This window comes from Phyllobates terribilis, unplaced genomic scaffold (genome assembly GCF_046119375.1).
Source record: "Phyllobates terribilis strain yellow unplaced genomic scaffold, ASM4611937v1 Scaffold_4__5_contigs__length_816908805, whole genome shotgun sequence".
Classification (NCBI taxonomy): domain Eukaryota; kingdom Metazoa; phylum Chordata; class Amphibia; order Anura; family Dendrobatidae; genus Phyllobates; species Phyllobates terribilis.
Window position 1 is genome coordinate 642359845 of NW_027362764.1, and position 17814 is coordinate 642377658.

The 17814-nt window shown below is 37.3% G+C and overlaps 1 protein-coding gene across 1 annotated transcript; it reads left to right on the forward strand.

Annotated features, from left to right (window-relative positions):
- Positions 1 to 6724: 6724 nt before the first annotated feature.
- On the forward strand, positions 6725 to 17551 carry PRDM14 (PR/SET domain 14). Its single transcript, XM_073676436.1, has 8 exons — positions 6725 to 6731; positions 6868 to 7530; positions 8607 to 8654; positions 8745 to 8902; positions 9462 to 9732; positions 12275 to 12477; positions 15150 to 15251; positions 17324 to 17551. Exons 1-8 carry the CDS (start codon positions 6725 to 6727, stop codon positions 17549 to 17551), a joined length of 1680 nt encoding a protein of 559 aa, XP_073532537.1.
- The last annotated feature ends 263 nt before the right edge of the window (positions 17552 to 17814 follow it).

The following is a 17814-nucleotide window of genomic DNA, read 5'->3' on the forward strand; positions in this document are numbered from 1 at the left end:
TATAAAAATTTGGTCTGATTTTCATCCATAACAGTGGGGTGACTTTTTTTTCTTCACACATGCAGAATCAGTCAGTGAGCAAAATCATTATTCTGCACTGTCCCATTGGATATTATTAGTCCATATTTTTAATAGATAGTACTCAAACCAAAAATACAGTCATATGCACGAACCCATACAAATCTTCATACTCATTGCGCAGTGTGAACATGCCAAGCGATTGAACAGCAGATAATAATTCACATTGCTCATAGCATCTTTTAAGACCTGGGCTACACAAGGACAGCAATTCTCAGACAAGTCATATGTCATCAAAAATATTTGAGCAATTTGCTAGTGACTTGCTGTCGCTTGACTATATTAGAACAATTTTGCTGTAAAAAGTCAGCCATATTGCAGATAAGTTGCAAAATCTTACCAAATCTATATCTGTCCCATGATGAAGCAATGGCGAAACATGCGTTGGGTGCAAACACATGAGGTGAAGTGGTTTGTTTCATCCAGCCTTACTGTTTTTGCTCTAATCCTATAATAAAGGGATACTATTTTACATTTTGTGTCATCTTTATTGTATCAGAAAACCAACATAAAAGTACACCATAGTTATGTCCTATAGTACAGCTAAAACTAGTACAACAATCATAAATAATTGAGCATAAATGTTCACAATTATACAATCCATTCAGAGATCACGTCAGATCAAGCTGCTTCTTCAAATGAAAATGTGGTGAGACAATTATTCCAGCTACTGAATAAATACTTAATAGATAAAGAGGTAGCTGAGTATTCATAAAGTGCAGTTTGTTAACCTAATCACATGCACTTTATTTATACAAAGTCCCAAAGTGTAATGTGAACAGCTACATAGCCAGTCAAATGGTGCTGGGTATAATTGCATCATGATAAATGCATGGGGCAAATAAAGTATATTTAATATATGATTATCAAATATACAGTGTCAGAAAAGTAGCAGTCATAGCATTTAAAAGAATATAATCTACAGAGATATCCAATAAACTGCCAAACTCTGCCAGTTTATTTGATATCTGTATATAGTATTATATATTTTATTATAAATGTTATGTACTAAGCACTTTTTTTCCCTACATATCTACCGCTGTCATTGCATTATTGTAGAATAGAATCTATATATTAGGAACATCCACCAGTTTTAGGGAAGTCATTCTTCCTGCAATTCTAATATTATTTTTCTTCCTGCAACACCGCATCAATTGCTGTACTGTACTTTGGAACAATTTTTTTTAGATATATTTTGATTCACAGGATTTAAATAGACCTAACCAGACATTTCTTGGTTGATGTTTGTAAGATGGTATCTCTAAGCACATATATGTACATGTACATTTTATATGTTAATAATAAAGCTATATGTTTCTAAACTACTTATGGTATATGTAGTCTTTCTTTATAGGTTTAAAAAAATTATAATTGGCACAGCAGGGCAATTTAGGTGTGGAAAATGTACACAAGGATGACATCTTTAAAGTAATAACTGGTGATGCCGCATCTTGCTGTGAATTTTCTGCACCATGTATTTGCACCAACAACTGCAGCACATTGATACATCTGTGCTAGTGAAGAGAACATATTACAGGTTTTGGTTTGGCATTCTGATTTATAATCAGGTGTTAAAAAAAAAAAAAAAGTTTGATAAGTAGAAATGCTCCATTTTTTCTTTTCCTGAAACAATTTTTAAGCGTTTTGGAAATTTTTTTTTTATTATTTCCTGAAGCATTTTTTAGGCCTTTTGATTGGACAGTGCCTAGTTTGGACAGTTGTCGTGCACTTTCTTCTTTTTTTCCACCAGGTGTTTTTAAAACGCTCAAATGGAAACAAATACTAAAGAAAAGAAAAAAACTCATGAACAGCAAGAAGGATTAACATTGAACTTAATAGCCCTCCTTATATTAGGAGCTTTTTGTGGCTTTTTTCTGTAGCTGCTCCACTCCAAAAAACTCTAGAAAAATTTTGCACGCACCCTAAAGCTATGTCCCCACAATCAGTATTTTTACGCTGCGTATATAAAAAAAAATGCAAATAACCTATTTTACCTAATGGGTGCAGAGAATCTACATAATCAAAATGTCACCAAATTCTCATCATGGGACTGTAGACTTAGTCTGACCTAAGGCACAGAAATCCAACCAGGTCACATCACAACTACATTTTTGCATTAGGAGCAGTGCTGCATTGTGCTTTGCAAGTGCTAATACCCACTGATGAGAGGAGTGAGTGGGATCCTTGGCTGCAGCCTGAGGTTTGTGTACAGTAAATGTCTGCCCCCTGCTGCTCTGGGGTGTGCTGTGCAGGGTGGGGACCTCTGAATATGATAATTAGATATTGTCTTCTTTACAACACCATTGTTAACCAAAGCTAGAGAAAAAAAACTCATTAGTACTGACTAAACTACAGAAGTCCAGATCTCATCCTCCCACAACTGTTAGCTAACAGTTTATATGACAACTCCTGGCCATCAATGCTTGTTCTACAATTGTATTACTTAGATACCTGCTAAACGGCTTGTAAGCTCCTAGTACTAATTCACACTGGGACTCTATGAATACTTCAACAATAATGTTGTGACTGCAGAGAAAGTTCTGGAGTAAATGGAAAAAGAGTAAGAGTTCCAAAAATAATTCAAGAAATAAGAACATGATCCAATAAATATTTTCTATTTTATAATAATTATGTCAGCAGTAAAAGAAAATATTTTGTAGCTTCAGCATCATAGCAGCAAGAATCATACATCAGCTCCGACCAGTACAGGATTTACAATAGTGAGGACTGTGTACCCACAGTATCAGTAATACTATAATCTACCAGCACTATGTACACAGCCTGATGTTACTGAGCTTTAGCTTATGATTGTGCGCTGGGATTCTAACTGCAGAATAGTTCACCTAAATGCCCAATGTAGGAGAACTTCTATAACTGACATGTACACAAAAATATGTTTATGTGTGTGTGCAAAGAAAATATAAAATCTGCGGATGTATAGCTATATTTATCTAATCTCACAGACTAAATAAATTAATTCCAGGTACAGCTTATTAATACAATGTATTATACAATGTATTATAATGCACATGTACCATGTGCATTATAATACATTTGCATATCATATTATAGTAGAAATATAGGTGCAGCACCAGTAAAATATTAATAATAGGGTGCAAAGTCTTTTAGGTATGACCAGTCCTCCAATATATATATATATATATATATATATATATATATATATATATATATATATATATATATATATATATATATAAATTGAAGCAGCACACTAATATGAAGAAATAGAAATATATTTAATTGCCCATAATGGTGAGGTTTCGGCCCATATGAGAGGACCTTTCTCAAGCGAAAAAAAGTTATGCCACTATGGTCCATTAAATAATTTTCCTTTTTTTTTATATTGGTGTGCTACCCCCATTCTTTGGATATATAATACGTATGTATATACTGTATGTATGTCCTATTTATTCAGTAATATATATATATATAATTAATAAATAGAACACACAATGTATAACATACGAAATACATAACTGATGTGTGTGTAATTTATAATATCACTAAATATAATGAACATTTGTGTTAATATACTAAATACATAAAATACATAATACGAATTCTGTATATGATACAAAGAATATATTTCACACAAATAGATGTAATTTTATATATATAGATATATATATATCACAGATACTTCTTACAAAAATAACAGATATGACAACAGTTAGTATATATGATACTCAGACTACAAGGAGAGTGTGTAAAAGATTTGATCTAATTAATTGATAATTCACAAAACACAATAACCTGTAACACAAATAATTCTTATAACACATCTGTATGCACTATACATCATTAAATCATGTGTTCTATTCCCTTCAACTATATTATGTTTCTTTAATCAGCTCCATAAATGTCAGCCTTTAGTGTGAGCTGCTTACTGAGTATGATGTTCTGTTCTTATATTTCTGCCCTGTTATTTTCCCATACTGCTGTATTAGGGTTTGCTGTGTTACTATATGTATTTGTGGTTTATTGAAATGTTCCTTTATTCTGCATCTGGATCGATAGATTGTAATCGAATATCTGTATTTTATCGTCGGATCATTGTGTCGGTTGTGTAGATGAACCATCAGCATTAAACACCTCGCAGCTTCCTATGGTTTCTGGCTGTATGCTTCGTGCTCACAAGGCTTTATCCATTCAGTCTGATGACTTGATTAGAGATAACACTGTTGGAGTGGGATGAGGTGCCTCCATATAACATTAAACATAGTGGCTCCCCTTACTGGTTGTGCTTTATTATAACTGCTCAGTGTGTGCAGTAAGAGATTTACCCATAAAGTGCGACATGATGGGTGATTTGGCTGTGGGATGTATAGAGTAAGTGCTTGAGGGGGGTGGAGATGAATAAAGCCATTGCATATTGTGTCTGAGGGTGAGGCTGGGCTCTGGGTACAGACAACCTGTAAGTAGAGTGGTCAGGGGAGATGAGCAGCTCTGCAGCCAATGGTAATAGTCAGAGGGTGGGAGGAGGGGCAGTGGCTGCCTAGTATTGAGCAAGGACTTGTGGTCCACTCTGGTTTCTATCCCCCTCCCTTTCTTGCCTTTTAACCCATCTGCCTTCATTTGCCTTTGCATACAAGTAAGACCCCACACCCTGCATCTGTAAGACATCACCCTAGTTCCAGTAGAAGGAGATGGACAGAAACACAGGAGCCTCCTCACCTCACTAGAACCCATCACTGTGCTCTGGAGTTTGGGAGACCTGAAGTCTACTTAACAATTATAAGGATCTGTAATATCACAGTAAGTAAGACAGGTATCAGGAAACTCCTGAGAGTCACTCTCCAATATAGAAGTGGCTCATGTAGTACTTCTGCTAGAGAATCAAGAGATGGCTACATCCCATGAGTGGCTGCTGATGGCTCAGGGTGTCATTGCTGCCTCCTTAATGTGAAGAGATGTGTTCATTATTGTGACCTTTCCTCTGACCCCATGTTCCTCTATGCGAGTGTCACGACCCTGTTTTGTCTGACCCATTGGCTGCCATTGATCTGGCCAATCTATCAGAATCATGAAGATTTAAGCTCCCTGTGCTCAGCGTTGTTCACCGATCATTGGAAGGAGGTTTTATTAATAGACTGGTTAACCCCAGAGCAGAGATACTTCTATGTATCTAGAGCTATAGGGGCCAGTGCCTGGATAAACATTGTATCTGAAAAGGATGATGTGCAATAATAATAATACATGATATTGTGGTATGTGTCAGCCAGAAAAATCTATGCAAATACTTTTATACCCCAAAAGACAAAAGTATTCTAAGAGGGATGCATTTATTTGCGAAGCAGAGAAATTATATTACCAGCTTTCAGAGCACAGAGGCTCCAAATGTCCTATTGTAACATCTGTTAAATGTTGTGTTCTTGTCTCAGTCATTCATTTGTAGTCAGCCTGATGAAGGAGCTTCTGTGCTCGGAAAGCTGCTAATATCATTTTTTTCAGGTTAGAAAATAAAGGAATCGGTCCTAAAATACTTTTAGGGCATAAAAGTATTTACATAAATATATGGAAAGGAGAAATTGTGATCCAGGAGCCAGCACATAATTATGGTTATTAATATTTGTGTGATTGTAATATAAATGTATTTTTAGGGTAGAGATCAGTGATGTAGGTACAACCGTAAGAGTGAATGTAAATCATTTAAAAGCACTTAATTTTAACTTCAGTTACTTCTTTGAACAATAATTCTGAATGTGTGTAAATGTCTCTATTTTGAGAAAGGCTCTGTTATGAGACAAAACCGTTGCTAATAAAAAGTCCTTTTATTTTTTTTTTTATATCGGACTGGAATGCTGCTTATTTTCTCTATCTATCTATCTATCTATCTATCTATCTATCTATCTATCTATCTATCTATCATCTATCTATCTATTCTCATGATGCATGCTACGTTATAGATAAAAAAAGAAGATTAATATTGATCAGTCATTGATGTCGTTTTTTCTATTTTCTCCCTTTTATCTTTCGGTTAGAATATATTATTAAATATGTTTTCCATTATTTCTCCTTTGCTCTATTTCCTACATACGATCGTTATGTGTAATGATTGACATTAAGTTAACATTTTAACATTTTTGCAGGGCTATTAGAATATAGTTGTGGTGCTTTAGGTAAATGTGGGTGTAAATAATGGTATTGACGATTTCAGAAAAATAGGGAAAAATCAAGAGAAACAAGAAAAAAAAATAGGCATGTACTAAATATTTTTTTTGGGCATAATGTTATGGTATGGTGGTATGGTAATACACTGATACAGCCCGGGAGATCCTGATATCACAGGGTCTATCCACTAATTTTATGCTTTATTTGTGAGACATTGAAGGTGTACAACTGATCGGGCAGACAGGATCCTGGAAAAACCGGGCTAATATATATTTTTTCTTTGCCCGATAATTACAATCATATGTTTAAAAAAACCGAAACAAACTAAATACAAATCACCATTTTCTATATTTCGTTAGTACAATGAATTAACAAGAAAATAATGACATTTAGAGGATTTGCAGAGATAATTGAAAATTCAATATAACTTTCGTTAATGAATCAGTCGGGATTGTTTCTAGAAAGCATAGTAACAAGAACAAAATACAAACTAATGTGATTACAGCGCTACAACATGGAAGGTAACATCATATTGGAGGAGACTCTAGAGCTTATATTTTATTTCGATCTTCTGATTTCGGATTTACACCATTTGTCTTTTTACCGATCAAAATATAACAGATTTAGAGGAATGACTGGATATTTCTTTTTGTACAGGGAAGTTTCTCTCAGCTGCTGATGGTCATTTCTGCTTGCAGGTTGCAGGTAGCCCCGGAGAGAGGATGGCAGTGTCTGTGCCCAGCAGCGCCCTCACCCCCCCAAACATGCACCGCCTGCCCCTAAATATGGCCTCCTATTTCCCAGCATTTCTGCCCCCGGGGAACCCATACCTGGGCGTCCTCACCAATAACCCGCATTACTTGCTGAATCCTCTGAAGTCTCTGGGAAGTTTTGTCACCAAATCTTCACCCCTGGGGCCCATCAATTTTAGGGACATCGCCTCCATGCTGACACACAGTCCCCCGCCACTGGAGCCCTTCTTCCCCCATCCTCCTTCTACCTACCCCGTGTTTGGGAACACCCCGAGTGGTGTGAACAGTAAGGAAGCGGCCTGCGGCAATCATAATATAATTATTGGGCAATCACCGGGGGCAGCGCCCCTGCACCACCCCCCACCCAGCCCCAAACCCAAGAGGTGCAGAGGGGCTGCTGTAATGGGCTCCCCCGGTCTGGAGGGGATGAGCACTGTCAGCACCTACCAATTCACACAGGAGGAGCTGAACACTGTCCTGTATGGCTACAACAGCAGCTACGGGGACCACAGAGCCCAGCAGTGCGCACATGCCATCTCCGGGCTCCGCATCCCCAACACCTGCACAGGTACAAGCGTCTGTCATCAATCTATCTATCTATCTATCTATCTATCTATCTATCTATCTATCTATCTATCTATCTATCTATCTATCTATTCATCATCTGTCTATAATAATAACATTTTTATTTATATAGCGCTAACATATTCCGCAGCGCTTTACAATTCTGACAAATTATATACATTATGGGCACTGTCCCCATTGGGGCTCACAATCTGCATCCCTTATCAGTCTATCTATCTATCTATCTATCTATCTATCTATCTATCTATCTATCTATCTATCTATCTATCGGCATATAGGGCTCTATATACAGCTGTATGTACTGTATATGCATCTATATGTATAAATATATATCCGTATATCTATCTATATATCCATGGATCGATCCATCATGTGTCTGTGTGTGTATATATATATGAGATAGATACAAACATGGATGCAAAGATCTTTCTAATATATGTATATGTGTGTATATATATATATACATATATATACGATAGATACTGCTTTGCATCCATGTTTGTATATCTCATATATATAAATATATATGTACATTTATATACATATATATATATATACGATACATACAAACATGCATGCAAAACTCTATTTGTTATATATATAACTATATATATGTGTACATATATAAATATAAAAAATAAATAAATATATATATGGCAAATAGAGCTTTCCATCCATACACACACAGGATAAATAGACCTTTGCAATCATGCTTCTATGCTTGTATCCATCGATATATATATGTATATATATATATATACATATATAATATACTGTGTGTATATGTATATATATATATATATAATTACAAATATGGATGCAAAGATCTCTATCTATCTATCTATCTATCTATCTATCTATCATCTTTTATATTAGATAGATATATTAGATATATCTCCATCTATCTAGAGATAGAAAAATAGAAGCCACACCTTTCATGCAAACATAGATGCAAAGCCTTATCTATTCATCTCATCTATTTATCCATCTTCTATGTATCTATCTCCTGTCAGTGTATCTATATCTCATATCTATCCATCTATTAATCTTTTAAACTAGGAATGGAGCCTCAGATTTTGGACAGAGAAGCCCTGCAGTTACCAGAAGGTACATTATTCCATTATTATAATTACATTGCATTGATTTCTGTTGTGATAAGGATCATATGCCAATCAGAATATGTGTACTGTATTTTAGGACTGACAATACTGAAAATGAAATATGGAGATTTACCCAAATCTGGGGTGTTCAGTACAAGTGTCATCCCCAAAGGAGCTAAGTACGGTCCATTCCAGGGGAGAGTGGTGAACACCAGTGAGATCAAGACCTATGATGACAACTCTGTGATGTGGGAGGTGAGGGGGCTTCTCTGCTGTCATCTTCTCATCTCTGTCCATCTTCTCTTACCACTTCTTAGCTACTTCAGAGAATGATTTCCTTCTTAAAACTTATCTCTACAACGTAGATAATCTTATATTTCGTTTTTTTCTGTTATTTTTAAGATGGTTCTCTATTTTTTTCCAGTCAAATTATGATGTGTGTAATATAACCATGTTTGCTATATAAAAATCTTTTAATTATTCTGGCTGTATTGTCACAGTCATTTCTTAACATTTGATCACATTTTCTATGTTAATAACTTCATACTGATATTAATATACTTATATTTACATTATTGGCACACTAAGACAATATTAAAATCACAATAATTTGCTATTATATATATGTATAAAATAGTTATTAAATCTCATAAAGTTCATTCTCTTGCTTTAATTCCTCTTTATATTACATGACAAATATATATGAAACTGATCTGCTGGCAATAGTGACATTATCGCATTATTACTGTTAATAATCTGTGTACTGACATAAGATTTATAGATGTGACACTGTTCCTTGTGTTTCCTCCGGCAGATCTTTGAGGATGGCAAGCTCAGTCACTTTATAGACGGGAAGGGCGCATGCGGTAACTGGATGGCGCTTGTGAATTGTGCCCGATTCCCGCAGGAACAAAACCTGATGGCAATTCAGTGTAAGAACGAAATTTACTATGAAGCCTCCAAAGAGATCGCACCCAGACAGGAATTACTGGTCTGGTATGGAGGCTGCTACGAGCTACACCAGGGCATCCCGGTCACATTCAAGGGCACAGATGAGGGCAAAGCTTCCTTACAGCACGAAGAAGGTAATCCATGTAACCCACCTGCAGGCTCTTTATTAGATTGCCATTATATTAGTTTTAGTAGGAGGACATCATGCACTAAATTATCAATAAACTTAAATCTAATAATTTCCTATGTCATGTAGCATTATAAAATCTAATTTATTCCAATCAATGTTCATATCATAGGTAAATGCCCAGTGTTCAATAAGGTCCTGTAATTTTAGAGTTAATTATATATGCATAATATTTATATATAATAATATTGCAAATAAGATACTATGATGTGCAAATGTATTATAATGTATATGATACTATAGTGTATCTGGAATTTATTTCTTTAGTCTGTGAGATCTATCTATTTATTTATCTATCTTTCTGTATGTGTGTGTATATATAATCTATACCCAGAGATACAAAATCAATAAATATATACATATAAAACATATCTGGGTGTGTATATATATATATATATATATATATATATATATATATATATATACATACAAATATATATGCATATATATGACACACACACATATACCGAAAAATCAATAGATATATCTCACAGACTAAAGAAATAAATTCCAGTTACATCTTATTAATAAAATATAGTACCATATGCATTATAATACATGTGCTCATCATAGTATCTTATAGTGACCAATTATGGGATTATTGACAAGGCTGCGGTTAGGTGGCTTCATAACTGGCTCAGTGATCATACTCAAAAGAGTGTTAATAAATGGTTGCACATCCAATAGGAAGAGTGTTTCAAGTGGGGTACCACAAGGCTCTGTCCTGGTCCCAGTGTTGTTCAACATTTTTGTAAATGATCTCTATAAGGGAACTGAAGGTAAACTAATCACATTTGCAGATGATGCAAAGCTAGAGAGGATAGCTAACACTAGAGAAGACAGAGAAAGGATTCAGAAGGCTCTAGATAAGCTTGAACAATGGGCAGTGATAGATATAGAATAAAATGGTATTTAACAGGGAGAAATGCAAGATTCTACATCTGGGCAAGAAAAATGAAAATTACATCTACAGAATGGGAAAAATAAAACTAAGCAACAGCACATGTGAAAAAGACTTGGGTATACTAATAGACCACAGACTGCACATGAGTCAACATTGTGATACAGCAGCAAAAAAAGGCAAACACAGTTCTGGGATGTATTAAGAGAAGCATACAGTCTAGATCACGTGAAGTAATTATCCCCCTCTACTCCTCCTTGGTCGGACCTCATCTGGAATACTGTGTCCAGTTCTGGGCACCACATTTTAAAAAGACATAGAAAACTGGAGCAAGTTCAGAGAAGAGCGACCAAAATGGTGAGCGGACTGCAAAGTATGTCCTACTGGGAACGGTTAAAGGATCTTGGAATGTTTAGCTTGAAAAAGAGAAGGCTAAGAGGAGCCTGAATAGCTGTCTACAAATATCTGCAGGGATGTCACAGGATAGAGGGATCATCCTTATTCTCATTTGCATATGGAAACACGAGAAGCAATGGAATGAAACTCAAAGGGAGAAGATACAAACTAGATATTAGAAAAAACTTTTTGACAGGGAGGGTGATCAATGAGTGGAACAGGCTTCCAGTAAAGGTGATGATTTCTCCGTCAATGGAAGTCTTCAAACAAAGGCTGGACAGACATCTGTCTGAGATGGTTTAGTGAATCCAAGGGGTTGGACACAATGACAATTCTAACATTCTATGATTTGCAATATTATTATTTATTATTATGCTTTGCTTACATAGTGCCATCATATTCCACAGAACTTTACAGACATTATCAGCATTGTTCCCATTGGCGCCCACAATTTAGATTCCCTATCAATATGTTTTTGGAGTGTGGGTGGAAACTGGAGTACCTTGCGGAAACCCACACAAACACCAGGAGAACATACAAACACCTTACAGACGGTGTCCTTGGTAGGATTTGCCTATAACAATAAATTATAAGAAAATCAAACTGAAATTATTATAGCTCATTATATTTTTTATTATTTTTTCTAGTCATATTAGGAATGTATTTTATAACATTCAATATTGTTACATTAAATACTTTTTTTTGCCCAATTCCTCTTTAATAGTAGACTAATCCAGATTAGTAACATATAATAATCACACACAATGTAGTCTGATATGATTATGTGCAGCACTAGAATTCATTACCTGCTTGCTCTTATACAGGGGGTGCGCTCTATTATTGACAGGTGAATAAGTGCGTATTAAACCTGTGCTGTAATCCTTACTAGGAGAATCCAGTGCTGAGCTGAGGTCCGGCAGATAAAGCGGCTCAGTAATTGGTATTGACATTAGCATATTCTGATGAGCAGGATTATCTGCGCAGTCATTAACTGCTAATGATTCAACTATTGTAAAGTAGAACTCGCATTATCTTTCCATTTATACACCCACTAGTGCTTGTGCCTTGAATGATTTCACCTTATTGTAAATGTTACTTTTTTTTTAATCACCTGTGTAATGTGAGAGCAGCACGCGGCTCATGTGTTGGCTTTTTTGGAAAGTCACCCTTTATTTTTCGCTTACCCCTATAGAGTCTGGAGAGGGTTATAAATGTGACAGATGTGGTAAAGTCTTTGCCTATAAATATTACCGGGACAAGCACCTTAAATACACCCGCTGTGTGGACCAAGGGGACAGAAAATTTCCCTGCAATCTGTGTAAAAGGTCTTTTGAGAAGAGGGACAGACTGAGGATTCACATCTTACATGTTCATGAGAAGCACAGACCTCACAAAGTAAGTGGCGCCATTATTTCTCCAACCAGCAGCTTGGGAGCCACATTTATCACTTGGGCCCTTTGCATGTGGCTCTATAGCCGAAGATGGCTGAATGTGAATGTCAAAGAATTGGCTCTACTGACTATTCTGTATGTTTATAAATTATTGTTTTATTTATTTATTTGTTTTACGCATTTATATACTTGTATAGGTCCATTAATTTCACAGCGCTTTACAGACATTATGGGTACTGTCCCCATTGGGGCTCACAATCTAGATTCCCTATCAGTATGTCTTTTGGAGTGTGGGAGGAAACCTGAGAGCCCGGAGGAAACCCACGCAACATACAAACTCCTTTGTCCTTGTTGGGATTTGAACAAGGACTCCAGTGCTGCAAGACTGCAGTGCTAACCACTGAGCCACCGTGCTGCCCATGTCTGCCTATATTTTCTTATTTTTTTATTTCTTAAAGTCTGTATTATCTACTTTTGCTTTCTGTTTAATATAAATTCTAATTATTCTGAATTCTATTTGTGCGTCCGGCAGTAGAGCATTTATTTCAGAGCAGAGGCTGTAATATCATGAACCTACTGTTATATATTGTTATACTATGTCAGTCCGATAAGAGGGCGGCAGTGTCCGCTTCACCAGAGTAGAATATAGGCTCTTACTAGAGTGAGTTTGCATTCTATTGATGGTCGTATATGGCAATGGCAGGGAATTTCACCAGCTCTACTTGTTAATTAGCAGCAGGTAAGCCTATATATGAATGCTATATTTCAGCAATGTATTCTCACATTAGGTTTTTGACCTGAAACCACTGTTGTGGTTCTCCTGAAGAAGCTTTTCAACTTCGAAATGCGTTGAGAATGAAATCGAATAAACATTTTGATACCGCATATAGGGTCTTTATTGTGGATCCAAAACCAGCAGCGCAGATCACCCACTTTTTTTTTCCACCATTCGAGTTTATTGTGTAATAAGGACTATAATTTGGAGTTGTAACTCCAAAAGAAAGTAGCATCAGTCCAGTGGAAAAAGCTGTTATGTTATTAGTAAAACAATGTAGAAATATCTTCTCTTCCCTTACCCCTGGACTGACGCTACATTCTGTTGTACTGACGACACCAATTTAGTATCATTCATATTTGTCTATTCTTCCTTGGTGAACTGTCCAAAACCCCTCTACAGAAAGAAGGGCACACCAGAAGGTGCCAGGTGTTAGCAGTCACTACAGTTCTTCCTATCCAGTAATAGGGTGGGATCCGCTTGTCCACAACATCAGAGAGCTGATCACTCCCCTGTTGGAAACCTCTGCTCTTTATACTAATCGGTCAAGGTTTTTACATGAGGGGACGTCCATTTTGGTTCATTTTACATATCTACAAGTCCCAGTTATTCGTTTTTTTCAGATGAACCGTCCCAGCATTGCCTTATATACTCATCCTGACAGTGTCAGACTAAGGTGTCGAGGGCCCACCACTAACATTGACTCTGGGGGCCCACTGTTCTGTTACATGTAAATACACATTTAGCTATACCTCTATATAATAATATACTTAGTAGTGTGTTAAATGAATGAGGAGATATTGCCTTTTCTGTACATAGTGAATCATGTATATTGTGCTGAATACTGGTAATATAGGAGGGATGGACCCGTACCTGAACAGGGGCCCACCAGAGATTCACCTGTTCCCCGGTGGGCCAGTCTGAACCTGCATCCAGCAGAATCTAGTGATAAATGGACTTTTCTCTCCAGCAGAGGAAGCGTTAAGTGAAGTCATGGGTGGCTGCCATTATCTCAGTAGGGGTTGGCTGGAGGCCCCTTATTTAGATCTGAAAGGCTTGTAAACTGAAATAGATCCAGGTCTGGCTCAATGAGACACACTTCCATTTCACGGGCCAGCTTACATTATTTAACAGTTCAGTTGGCTGCGATCATTTTCTTGAGTGTTTTACACATATTTGGAACTAATGCATTGTGCGTAATATTAGAGATGTGTCTAGGATCAATACAAGGTTTTTGCCTCCCTGACACAAGACCTTGGAGCCTGGGTGCACACTATAAAGAGGCCCATAAACGAGCCCTAAATACCTACCTGCATGGCTATCTATGAATGCCTTGTTGTCCATATTTTTCCAGCTGTATAATGGTGGCCACATACATCAGAGAAAGGTTTGGTAAATCCCCTGATTTTGCCGAGACCAGCCGACCATCTAATATATATAGTGGTGTAGGGGTCTCCATTCTCCCTGGATGACAGATGTGGGCAGACAGTTATCGAAGATGTTTCTAATACATTGAAATGTGATCTGAGTTACATTCATTAAAGGGGCACTAAATCCTAAGAACATGCTGGAGTTATAAGGAAATGGAGGTAGATACTTGCAATTCAATTAATCGCTGTTGTCCCACACACAAAACTGCATTCAATTGTGCAAGAAATTGAGATACTTTAGGGTTAAGTCCCTTTAAAATTGTCCATATTGCCTGTGCATTAAGCTAGTTCATTAAGGTGTCTGCAGCCCTATGTAAAAGTAAAGATAATACTTGTACATGATGGTATCTTGATGAATTATGCGAAATGGCAAACTCCTCAGCACGTCACTTCATACAACAATCTCAACCCTGCTCCGTCAGTATTCTAAAAAACTGATTGTTTGATTGACACCTGTCTCTCCGGTTACAGTGCACAGTGTGTGGGAAGAGCTTCTCTCAGTCATCCAGTCTCAACAAGCACATGAGAGTTCACTCTGGAGAAAGACCTTACAAGTGTGTCTACTGCAACAAGGTAACAGCACCTTCCTATTACTGTAGTGCTGAGATTTTCATTTCATCGTCCCGTTTCAAATAACTTTATCCCATAGGCTCATTGATGTGTAAAATCAAATTGATTTTGAATTAATGCCACTGCACCAGTCTTTTTGATCGACTGCAGCGGTGACGTCAAATTGACAGCACTGCAACCAATCACTGAGCTGGACAACTATGCCGATTTGTAGATGGCCTCGTAACGACCCATCTAGCCATCCATTCTTTTTTTCTTCTGGCGTTGCATAGTTTGCTATGGGACCGTTTATATTCATCCCACTCATCAATTGTTGCACCGGACACTTCAAGGAGCCGTGATAGAAAACTCTATATGTTTCATATTTTGATGTGGCTCACCAGAATTGCAATAGACTGGTGACGAGTGACGCTGTTTGGACACGAGTTGTCATTAGTTGAGGCACAACTGAAGCAGAAAGGCCTTAGGTCAGATTTCCAAATATCTGTCCCATTCTGATTAGTTTTCTTGTGCTTCATCTCATGACAAGTGATGTCAAAACGCTACTAGTTGTCATAAGGATTTTTCACCAGTTTCTACTCCTAAATTCGTGAACCAATAGAAAAATGTAATGTGTACCGTTTTCAGAATCCGGCTGTTTGGAGGGTCCCGTGCAACAACTGACGTGCCAGATGAATGTGACCGATCCCATACCAAACTATACTTTTTTTTTTGAGCTTTTTAAAGGGTTTTAATGGAATTAAAAAAAAACTAACAGAAGTGTAATTGTAAATATATTGCTAAATTCTTTTTAATTAGCAAATCAACCTTGTTTTGTCTATGGAGGTTATCAATATAGAATTTCAATGGGTGCCATCTTGTTACCCTGATTGAAATCCAGCCTAGAACGTTAGGACTAGTGCCTGTGAGCATGTGCAAGTAGGAATCCCTACCCCTCCCTTCATGCGTAGGAAAATGTGCTCACCATTAATATTCTGATCTAATACTGGAGACAGGGCCAGCATTAGGGGAAGGCAAACTAGGCAATTGCACAGGGTTCCCACTCCACCAGCGGCCCCAAGCCAGTGGCGTGGCGCTAATGCAAGATACATTTTTCTGTATGGTGATGCAATATGTTAGCATTTGGGGCACCACTTTAAAATTTTTCACAGGGCCCCATTTTGGAGATAGCAGTGGTGCTATCACCAAACTGGAGACAGCAGTGGTGCTGAGGTAAGAAGAGGCCGCTCACACTGCTGTCTACCCTGTCTATCTGAACTAATACTGTAGATACTAGGGGCACTGAGGTAAGAAGAGGCTGCTCACACTGCTGTTCACCCTGTCTATCTGATCTAATCCTGGAGATACTAGGGGAGATGAGGTAGGAAGAGGCCGCTCACACTGCTGTCTACCCTGTCTATCTGATCTAATAATGGAGATACTAGGGGCACTGAGGTAAGAAGAGGCTGCTCACACTGCTGTTCACCCTGTCTATCTGATCTAATACTGGAGATACCGGGGGAGCTGAGGTAAGAAGAGGCTGCTAACACTGCTGTCCACCCTGTCTTTCTGATCTAATACTGAAGATACCAGAGGTGCTGAGGTAAGAAGAGGCTGCTCACACTGCTGACCACCAAGCATTTCTGAATACTGAACAGCTGCATTGTTGGAAGTAACCTATCCCACATACTGTCACCTTATATCCAGATCACAGCAGTGGAGCTTCCTATCGCACATGCTCACAGGCACCAGGCCTAACCATCTAGATCAGGTTTCTGTCAGTGTAACACGGCAGTGGCCTCTTCAAGTTAATTTATTTTAGTGATTACTCTCATGGACAAAACAATTGTTATTCATTAATAGAAGATATTTAGTGATTTATTTATAATGACATTTTCTTTAGTTATTTATTTAGATTTTTCATTTTTTCATTTCTGGAGAATCTCCTTTAATGCTATATATTGTGATGTATATGCATTATTCATCATCAGAATTTCAAAGTAGTTTCCAGCTGCTATAAAAGCAGCTTTTACATTGATTCCATCATGATATATCTTGGATCAACACATCATCTTTTTAATTTTTCTTTCAATTAGGCATTTACAGCTTCCAGTATCCTCCGCACCCACATACGGCAACATTCTGGAGAAAAGCCCTTTAAGTGCAAACACTGTGGCAAGGCCTTTGCGTCACACGCTGCGCATGACAGTCACGTGCGCCGCACACACGTTAAGGAGAAAGGCTATAGCTGTACGACGTGTGGACAAAACTTCATGGAGATGGAGCAATTCCGATATCACATGCGGATTCACTCTGCTCTCTAAGCATCTGCTCTCCCTCATCACCTGAATCATTTAGCCAATTCTATTTAATTTTCTTATTGTAATTAACCCCTTAATGATGGGCATAGTACATTTAAAGAAGCATTCGCATCTATATTCTTTTTTTTAATTAAATGTGTACACATGAATGTAATGTAGTGTGAGTGTATTAATATACTCACCTACCACCGCTATCTCCGGGATCCAGTTCTGCTCCACTTCTAAGAGACGTCACTTCTCTGCAGACTCTCCGGGTCAGTATGACC